The sequence below is a fragment of the Vidua macroura genome, unplaced genomic scaffold (genome assembly GCF_024509145.1).
Source record: "Vidua macroura isolate BioBank_ID:100142 unplaced genomic scaffold, ASM2450914v1 whyUn_scaffold_225, whole genome shotgun sequence".
NCBI lineage: Eukaryota > Metazoa > Chordata > Aves > Passeriformes > Viduidae > Vidua > Vidua macroura.
The window spans coordinates 1-10,125 of NW_026530594.1; the positions used below are offsets into that span (position 1 = coordinate 1).

General features: G+C 51.6%; 2 protein-coding genes across 2 annotated transcripts; one reads left to right on the forward strand and one right to left on the reverse strand.

Annotated features, from left to right (window-relative positions):
* Window positions 1–53: 53 nt before the first annotated feature.
* Window positions 54–3,363, reverse strand: LOC128802949 (structure-specific endonuclease subunit SLX1-like). Its single transcript, XM_053969509.1, has 3 exons — window positions 3,117–3,363; window positions 1,178–1,229; window positions 54–374 (listed from the first exon to the last, which is right to left on the reverse strand). Exons 1-3 carry the CDS (start codon window positions 3,281–3,283, stop codon window positions 54–56), a joined length of 540 nt encoding a protein of 179 aa, XP_053825484.1. The 5' UTR covers window positions 3,284–3,363.
* A 454-nt stretch (window positions 3,364–3,817) lies between these two features.
* Window positions 3,818–6,206, forward strand: LOC128802950 (bolA-like protein 2). The gene is made up of 3 exons (XM_053969510.1): window positions 3,818–4,202; window positions 5,192–5,286; window positions 5,919–6,206. The coding sequence occupies exons 1-3, from the start codon at window positions 4,137–4,139 to the stop codon at window positions 6,022–6,024; spliced, it is 267 nt and encodes an 88-aa protein (XP_053825485.1). The 5' UTR covers window positions 3,818–4,136; the 3' UTR covers window positions 6,025–6,206.
* The last annotated feature ends 3,919 nt before the right edge of the window (window positions 6,207–10,125 follow it).

A 10,125-nucleotide genomic window follows, 5' to 3' on the forward strand; every position in this document is an offset into this window, starting at 1 on the left:
CCCCTCTTAACTCCTCCCCTTTTTAAGCCCCACCCCTCTTAATCCCCACCCCTTTAAGCCCCTCCCCTTACCTCCCCACACAGGCCACACCCACAATTCTCCGCCTCCACTTCTTGACTCCGCCCCTTTTTCCTTTTAAGGCACGGCAGCCCCGCCCCCTCCTCCTCCACCACGTGAGGGGGCGGGGCCAACTCCAGGGCGGGGCGAGGGGGGCGGAGCCAGCGGATTCTTAGCGGGAGGCGGGACCAGGGCGGGGCCCGGAGGAGGCGGGGCAAGAGGCGGAGGGCGAAGCTGATTGGCTGTTCCCGGGGCCGGCGAGGGGGCGGGGCCAAGAGGCAGCGGGAGGAGTTTGGGTGCTGCCACGCCCACTCGAACTAAAAGGAAGGGGCGGAGATTAAGTGGATGGGCGTTTGAGAAAGGGGCGTGGCTTAGAGAGGGTGGGGCTTAGCTATGATGAGCTAGAATGGGGCGGGGCTTAAGTGGGTGATATGCAAATCAGTTTTGCTGTGGGGGCGGGGCTTAAAGTGGGTGTGGCCTATGTGGGCATGACTTAATTTGCATTTATGAGGTGGGTGGGGCTTAAAAAGGGGGATTGGATTGAGTGGGTGGGGTTTAATCTGTTGGGAGGGCCAAAAGGGGTGGACCATGTGCATATTCATGAGGTGGCGGGGCTAAAGGTGAGTGTGGCTTCAGTGGGTGTGGGTTACTGGGAGGAGCTTAAATGGGAGGGGCATAAATGGAGGCTTAAATTTGGCTTAACGAGGTGGGCAGTGCTTAAGTGGGCGGAGCAAGAATGTGGGAGGAGCTTAAATCACATGAGGAGAGATTTAACAATGTGGGCGTGGCTTATGTGGGTGTGGTTTACCAGTGGGAGTGGCTTAAATAGAGGATGAGCTAAAATTATGCATAATGAGGTGTGTGTGGCTTATATGGGTGGGGCTGAAAGTGGGAGGGGCTTAAGTTACAGGTGGGTTTTGTGTGGTGGGTGGGGCTTATGTGGGTGGAGTTGAATGTGGGAGGGGCTTAAAATAAAGGAGGAGGAGCTTAAGTTTTGTTTAATGAGGTGGGTGGGGCTTATATGGGTGGGGTTTTTAAGTGGGAGGGGCTTAAACTGAAGAAGGAAAGGTTGGCGATAATTTAATGTGGTGGGCGGGGCTTAAAAGGGGGCGGGGCTCACCCTGAGGGCGGCGACGTCGGAGGGGAAGCCGTGGACGAAAAGTTCCATTTCCCTTTTTTGGAATAAAATTTGGTTAAATTGCCTCAAAATTCATCCCAAAACTCGTGAAAAAACCAATGAAATTAATTAATTTCTAGGATAATTCGTAATCATTTAATCAAGTTAATTAAAATTTTCCTTTTACTTTTAAAATTTTGTTTCAAATCTCTCTTTTCCTTCTAAAATACGTCCCAAAACTCCCAAAATCAGCTCAGAATTTTTAAAAATCCCCCCGAAAATCCCAAATTTCCTTGTCCCGAGTGTCCCAAATTTCCCCAAAACACCCCTAAAAATTTTATTTTAAATATTTCCATTTTAGTTTTTTTTTTTTAATTTTAAATCTCTTCTAAAAATCCTTCGATGCCTTTATTTAAAATTCCTTAAATTCCCTAAAATTCCACCCCAAACCCCTGTAAATGCCCCTCAATTCCCCGTTAATCCCCCAAAACTCCCCCATAATCCCTCTTGGACCCCCTTAAATCTCCTCAAAATCCCTCAAACCCCCAAATCCTCAAAAATCGACCCCAAATCCTCAAAATTGACCCCCAAAATCCCCCTTTAATCCCATTAAACACCCCTAAATCCCCCTCAAATCCCCTCTAAACCCCCCCAAAATCCCCCTCAAATCCCCCCAAATCCCCGTTGAACCCCGTCAACTCCCCCAATTCTCCTCAACCCCCCCAAAATCCCATTAAACCCCCCAAATCCCTTTAACCCCAACAATCCCCAGTAAACCCCCCCAAATCCTCCTTTAATCCCATTAAACCCCCCCAAATCCCCTCAAACCCCCCAAAAATCCCATTAAACCCCCCCCAAATCCCCTGTACCCCCACCAATCCCCATTAAAGCCCCCAAATTCTCCTTTAATCCCTCTAAACCCCCCCAAAATCCCATTAAACCCCCGAATTCCCCCTCAAATCCCCCCAAATCCCCTTTTAACCCCTTCAACCCCCCCAATTCTCCCTCAACCCCCCACCAATCCCCATTAACCCCCCCCAAATTCTCCTTTAATCCCATTAAAGCCCCCCAAATCCCTTTAAACCCCCACAAATTCTCCTTTAATCCCCTTTAAACCCCCCAAATCCCCTCTAAACCCCCCCAAAAATCCCATTAAACTCCCCCAAATCCCCTTTAACCCCCCCACCAATCCCCATTAAACCCCCCAAATTCTCCTTTAATCCCATTAAACCCCCCAAATCCCCCTTAAACACCCCCAAAATCCCCCTCAAATCCCCTCTAAACCCCCCCAAATCCCCCTCAAATCGCCCCAAATCCCCTTTTAACCCCTTCAACTCCCCCCAATTCTCCCTCAACCCCCCACCAATCCCCATTAAACCCCCCTAAATTCTCCTTTAATCCCATTAAAGCCCCCCAAATTTCCTTTAAACCCCCAAATCCCCTTTTAACCCCTTCAAACCCCCCCAAATCCCCTCTAAACCCCCCAAATCCCCCTCAAATCTCCCCAAATCCCTCTAAACCCCCCCAAAATCCCATTAAACCCCCCCAAATCCCCTTTAACCCCCCACCAATCCCCATTAAACCCCCCCAAATCCTCCTTTAATCCCATTAAACCCCCCCAAATCCCCTTTAAACCCCCACAAATTCTCCTTTAATCCCTTTAAACCCCCCAAATCCCTCTAAACCCCCCCAAAATCCAATTAAACCTCCCCAAATCCCCTTTAACCTCCCACCAACCTCCATTAAAGCCCCCAAATTCTCCTTTAATCCCCTCTAAAGCCCCCCAAAATCCCATTAAACCCCCCCAAATCCGCTTTAACCTCCCACCAACCCCATTAAACCCCCCAAATTCTCCTTTAATCCCCTCTAAACCCCCCCAAACCCCCCCAAATCCCCTTTGAACCCCATTCAAAACCCCCCCGAATCTCTCTCGAGGCCGCACCAGGGCCCTCTCCCGCTGGTCCTGCGGGCTCCCCCTCTCCTCCTGCCGCCGTTGTGCTGCCGGAGCCGCCGCCGCGGATCCACCGTGAACCCCACGTAGGTGCGGCCGCGGGCGCGGCCCTGAGGGGCGGCGGAGCGCAGCAGGTACACCGCCCTCATCGCCGCCATCGCCGGCCCACAGTGCCCCGCGGCCCGCTTCCGGCGCGGCGCCGCCGCCACTTCCGCCTCGTTAAGGCGGAGAACCGGTGCCTCGGTACCCACAATGCACCGCGCTGCCGGCGCGCCTTGCCTCGGTAAAGATGGCGGCAAAGTTTCCTCTTTTTTTTTTTTTGCCTCGCTACCCACAATGCACCGCGAGGGTTAAAAAAAAAAAAAAATATGGCGCCCCCGCGCTTTGTTAAAATGGCGGAGAGTTCGCCTCGTTACCCAGAACGCACTGCGCGGGGAGAAGCGCTTCCGGTGGTTCGCCTCGGTGGAAATGGCGGCGATTTTCTTTTTATTTCCCCTCTATCCACGACGCGCTGGGGATAAGGAGGAAGAGGAGGAGGAAGAGGAGGAAGATGAGGATAAAATTCTCGGATTTCCGCCTCGGTAAAACGGGGGGGGGGGGGAATAGGTTTTGCCTCGTTACCCACAGTGCATTGCGGCGCGTGAGGGAGGAGGGCGGGAATTCGGCCCCGGGTAAAAATGGCGGCGGTTTCGCCTCGGTACCCACAATGCACCGCGGGGCGCGGCACTGGGGCTCGCTCTGGGCCGTGCTGGTGTCGCTTCTGCCGTACTGGTTCGTACTGGTTTGTACTGGTTCGTACTGGTTTGTACTGGTTTGTACTGGTCCGTACTGGTCCGTACTGGTCGCATTCTGGGCCCGCGCGCAACGGCAGCGCTTCACTTCCGCCTCGTTACCCACAAGCCTTTGCGCCACGCCGTACCGCGCCTCGTTACCCACAATGCTTCGCTTCACTTCCGCCTCGCTGCCCACGGCGCCCCGCGCGGAGCGGAAGTGACGCCAGCGGAAGCGGAAATGGAGCCGCCCACAGCGGAGGAGCTGCGGCAGCGGCTCCAGGAGCGGCTCCAGGCCGAGCACGTGGTAATTAATTAGCTGATTAATTAACCGCCAATTAGCGCCGGGCGCGGGATCATTAGGCTGGGCAGGGCGTTAATTAGCCGGGACGGCGGTTAGTGAGCGTTAATTAGGCGGGGGAGGTGTTCATTAGGGTTGATTGCCGTTAATTAGGGTTTTATTGAGCTCTGGGAGGGCTTAATTAGCGCTGGGAGGGGTTAATTAAGACATGGAGGGGTAATTAGGGGCTTAATTAAAAGGAGCTGTGAGCGTTAGTAGTTAATTAGCGCTAATGAGTCAGTGTTAATTACTGCTCTGTTAATTTGCGTAGTAATTAATTAGTGCTTAATTAGCGCCCATCGGGGGTTCATTAGAGGCTAATGGTGGCCAATTAGCAATTACCTGCTGTTAATTAGTGCGTCGGGGGTGTTAATGAGTCTAGCTGGCGTTAATTAGCAGTTAAGGCGTGTTAATTAGTGGTCAAAGCGTGTTAATTAGACCCTAACAGGGGTTAATTAGCGGTTTATTGGCTGTAATTAATCATTAATGGCTGTTAATTAGTGTTTGTCCGATGCCAACCAGCTCTAAATTGCTGTTAATTAGTGGTTGGGTTGGTAATTTTAATTACTAATCCCATTGTAATTGTGATAAGAGGTTAATGGGTGCTAATTAGTGTTAATTAGCTGTTAATGACAGCTAATTTGCTTTCATGCATGTCAATTAGCACTTAGTAGATGTTAAGCAGCCTTTTGTTAATTGGATTTCTAATTATGAACAGCATACGTTATTAATTAAATTGTAATCAAAACAAGTGGCTAATGAGCCTTAATTAGTGTTAATTAGCGGCCAACTGGCGTTAATTAGCGACCGATAATTACTAATTATCCTTCCATTGGTGTCGATTACCATTGAACCGCCATTAATTACCCGACAGCAACAGCTCATTACCCCCTCATTAATATTCACGGGGCCGGCCGGGCGCTAATTAGCGCTAATTAACGCCTAATTAACTGCAGGAGGTGCGGGAGAACCCCCAGCTGTGCCCCGGAAGTTTCCGCGTCGTCGTCGTTTCCGGAACTTTCCGCGGCCTCAAAACCCTCCAGAGGCACCGGTGGGGGCGGGGCCAGAGAGGGGGCGTGGCTTAAGGCGATTTTAAACCGCGAAGGGGGCGGGGCTTAACGTTTCCTTACATGGAAAACGGGGCGTAAATAAGGAAGGGGGCGGGGCTTAAATGGGCGTGGAAGGGGAATGGGTGGGGCTTAATTGGGAAAGGGGTGGGACTTGAATAATTTATGTTTAAATGGGCGGGGGCTTAAATAATTTATGTTTAAATGGGCGGGGCTTAAATGTATGTTTAAAGGGGCGGGGCTTAAATGGTATTAAAGGGGCATCACTTAAAGGGGAAGGGAAAGGGGCGGGGCTTAATGGAAATAGGGTGGGGCCTAAAGGGGGTGTGGCTTGGAGAGTGGGTGGGGCTTGGAGTTTTAAGGGGCGGGTCCTAAATGTGGTTGGAAATAAAGGGGCGGGGCTGAAGAGGGTGGGGTCGAAAGGGGTGGGGCTTAGATTCGGATTAATTGGAAGGGGGGTGGGGCTTAATGAGGTGGGCGGGGTTCACCGTGGGGCGGGGCTTCCGGGAATTTTAATTAGGGGGTTAATGAGTTGATTGCATGCGGGGGTTAATGAGGGGCTTTAATGCCTGGGCTAATTGGCCGCGGGGTTAATTAGCGGCTCATTAACGGCCAGGCTCGTTAACGAGGCGCTGAAGGAGGAGCTGGGCCGGATCCACGCCCTGGAGCAGCGCACGCTTACGCCCGAGCAGTGGGAGGCGGAGCGCGCCTCATTAGCATAAATTTGCATGCTGCCTCTTCCGCCCCCGCTCCGTTTACATGGATTTGAATAAATTAGCGTGGCCTTGCTCTGATTGGTTGAGGCCGCGCCCCTCTTCAGGGCCTTAAATGGAGGCGGAAGGGGGTGGAGTTAACGCTCATTCGCATAAATTTGCATAAAGGCAATAAACATTCCTTATTTGCATACTGCTGTGGCTTTTGGGGGGGATTTGCGCAAATTTGCTTAATTTTGGGGTGACCGAGGGGGGAGGGGCTCCCAGTGAGGCCCCCTCGCGGTGCATTGTGGGTACCGAGGCAAAAACGAACCCCCGTTCCCCCGGTGCATTGTGGGTACCGAGGCGGAAGTAGCATCCGTTCCCGTGGTGCACTGTGGGTAATGAGGCGGAAGTATACCCTAATCCTGCAGAGCATTGTGGGTACCGAGGCACTTCCGCCTCATTCCAGGAAGTCTTTCCCTTCCCACAGTGCATTGTGGGTACCGAGGCGGAAGTAAACTTCCTAAATCCCGCGGTGCATTCTGGGTACCGAGGCACTTCCGCCTCCCTCCCGGAAGTGTCTTTGTTCCCACAGTGCATTGTGGGTACCGAGGCGGAAGTAACCCCCCATTCCCGCGGTGCATTGTGGGTACCGAGGCACACACCCCCCCCCGGCGCTTCCACCCCTCCCTCCCCACACCTGGGCCAGGTGCGCGGCCACGCCCAGGCCGGTTTGAGCCGGTTCGAGCCGCTTTGAGCGAAAGTCGTCCATTTCGGGGTGGGGGAGGGGCTGAAAGTCTCATTTCCGGCTGGGGGAGGGGCCAAATTTTTTACTTTAAAGTAAAAAAAAACCCAAATTTTGGGGCTGGGGGAGGGGCTCTGATGCCAATTTTGGGGTTAAAATTTTTATTTTTGGGGTGGGGGAGGGGGCCAGGGTTTTGGGGGAGGGGTCAAAACACCAATTTTGGGGTGGGGGAGGGGCCAGGGTTTTGGGGGAGGGGTCAAAAGTCCAAATTCGGCGGTGGGGGAGGGGCAGATCCGCCATTTTGTCCCCGCCAAAAATCCCCATTTTCTTCGCCCTAAAACCGCCGGGTTTTTTGGGTTTTCGCCGCGGGGGAGGGGCTCGGGGTGTGGGGGGAGGGGCGCAGACCCCTCCCCCACCCCGAGGGCCCCTCCCCCACCCCGAGGCCCCCCTCCCCCAGCTGGGGCGGAGAGCCCCTCCCCCCGCCGGAAAATGGGGGGAAAACGGGGGAAAAAGGGGAAAAAGTGGAATAAAAACGGTCCCGAAACGGCCTCAAAATGACCCAAAAAAATGGCCTTGGAATTGGGAGGGAAAAGAAAAAGACACAAAAAGGTCCCAAAAATGGCGCGAAAATGACCCAAAAAGGTCCCAAAAATGGCTGAAACTGGTCCCAAAAATGGCTCCAAAAATGACCCTGAAATGGCTCAAAAATGTCCCAAAAGTGGCCTCAAAATGACCCTAAAATGTCATAAAGTTGGTCAACCGAGTCAAGGTTGAGCATTGGGTGGTCAGCGGTGGTCAACAATGGTCAACTGAGTCAAGGTTGACCATTGGGTGGTCAATGGAGGTCAACCAAGTCAAGGTTGACCATTGGGTGGTCAACGATGGTCAACCGAGTCAAGGATGGCCATTGGGTGGTCAACAATGGTCAAGCAAGTCAAGATTGACCATTGGGAGGTCAATGGAGGTCAACTGAGTCAAGGTTGACCATTGGGTGGTCAATGGGAGTCAACCAAGTCAAAGTTGACCATTGGGAGGTCAACGATGGTCAACCGAGTCAAGGTTGACCAAAGTTGGTGAACGGTGGTCAACAAGTCTAGGTTGACCATTGGGAGGTCAATGGAGATCAACCAAGTCAAGGTTGACCATTGGGTAGTCAACGATGGTCAACCGAGTCAAGGGTGGCCATTGGGTGGTCAATGGGGGTCAACCAAGTCAAAGTTGACCACTGGGAGGTCAATGGTGGTCAACAATGGTCAACTGAGTCAAGGTTGACCATAGGGTGGTCAATGGGCGTCAACCAAGTCAAGGTCGACCATTGGGTGGTCAATGGGGGTCAACCAAGTCAAAGTTGACCACTGGGAGGTCAATGGTGGTCAACAATGGTCAACTGAGTCAAGGTTGACCATAGGGTGGTCAATGGGCGTCAACCAAGTCAAGGTCGACCATTGGGTGGTCAATGGGAGTCAACCAAGTCAAAGTTGACCACTGGGAGGTCAATGGTGGTCAACCAACTGTCAACCAAGTCAAGGTTGACCATTGGGAGGTCAACGATGGTCAACCGAGTCAAGGATGGCCATTGGGTGGTCAACAATGGTCAAGCAAGTCAAGATTGACCATTGGGAGGTCAACGATGGTCAACCGAGTCAAGGTTGACCAAAGTTGGTGAACGGTGGTCAACAAGTCTAGGTTGACCATTGGGAGGTCAATGGAGATCAACCAAGTCAAGGTTGACCATTGAGTGGTCAATGATGGTCAACCGAGTCAAGGGTGGCCATTGGGTGGTCAATGGGGGTCAACCAAGTCAAAGTTGACCACTGGGAGGTCAATGGTGGTCAACCAACTGTCAACCAAGTCAAGGTTGACCATTGGGAGGTCAATGGAGGTCAACTGAGTCAAGGTTGACCATTGGGTGGTCAACGATGGTCACGCCCCCCCTCCCCCGGCCACGCCCCGGCCGCGCCCTCTTCTCCGCGTTGACCCCGCCCCTCAATAAAGAGCCAGCGTTGATTGATCGGCGACGGTTGGGCGTGGTGGAAATATCTCGGGGGGGTTCTGGGCGTGGTGGAAACATCTCCAGGGGGTTCCAAGTGGGGTTTTTTTTGGGGGGGTTTGAGGTGTTTTGGGGTCTGGGGGGTCACTGGACCCCTCCCCCACCCTTAATTAATTAATTGCGTCATTAATTAATGAAGAGCTTGATTGATTGGCGGCGGTTGGGCGTGGTGGAAACATCTCGGGGGGGTTCCAAGTGGGGGTTTTTTTGGGGGGGTTTGAGGTGTTTTGGGGTCTGGGGGGTCACTAGACCCCTCCCCTGCTCTTAATTAATTAATTGCTTCATTAATTAATGAAAATCTTGATTGGTCAGTTGGGGTTGGGTGGTGGAAACATCTCAGGGGGGTTCCGGGAAGGAATTCTGGGAATTTTTGGACGAATTTTGGGATTTTTTTGAGGACAAATTTCGGGAGTTTTTTTGGGGAAAGAATTTCGGGGATTTTTCGATGAATTTTGGGATTTTTTTTGGACGGATTTTGGGATATTCTGGGATGAATTTTGGGATATTTTGGGAAAAATTTCGGGATTTTTTTTGGGATACATTTTGGGATTTTTGGGGGATCAATTTTAGGGTTTTTTGGATGAATTTTTGGACTTTTTTGATGAATTTTGGGACTTTTTGGGGACGAATTTTCTGGGTTTTTTGGGATGAATTTCAGGATTTTCTGGGATTTTTTTGGGATGAATTCCGGGATTTTTTTGGGACAAATTTCTGGACTTTCCGGGATTTTTGGGGACGAATTCCGGGATTTTTTTTGGGATAAATTTCGTGACTTTTCGGGACGAATTCCGGGATTTTTTTGGGATAAATTTCGGGACTTTTCAGGATGTTTTGGGGACAAATTTCGGGATTTTCTGGGATGAATTCCGGGATTTTTTTGGGATAAATTTCTGGATTTTCTGGGATTTTTTTGGGACGAATTCCGGGATTTTTTTGGGATGAATTTCAGGACTTTTTGGGATGAATTCCAGGATTTTTTTGGGATAAATTTTGTGACTTTTCGGGACGAATTCCGGGATTTTTTTGGGATAAATTTCGTGACTTTTCGGGACGAATTCCGGGATTTTTTTGGGATAAATTTCGTGACTTTTCGGGACGAATTCCGGGATTTTTTTTGGGATAAATTTCGTGACTTTTCGGGACGAATTCCGGGATTTTTTTGAGACAAATTTCTGGACTTTCCGGGATTTTTTTTGGGGACGAATTCTGGGATTTTTTTCCCTCCGCCCCTCCCCCTCCCCAACCCCATTCCCCTCCCCCCCCGCCCCTCCCCCACCCCCCAAAAAAAACCACCAAAACCCCCCAAAATTCCGGGGGTGGGGGGGAGGGGCAA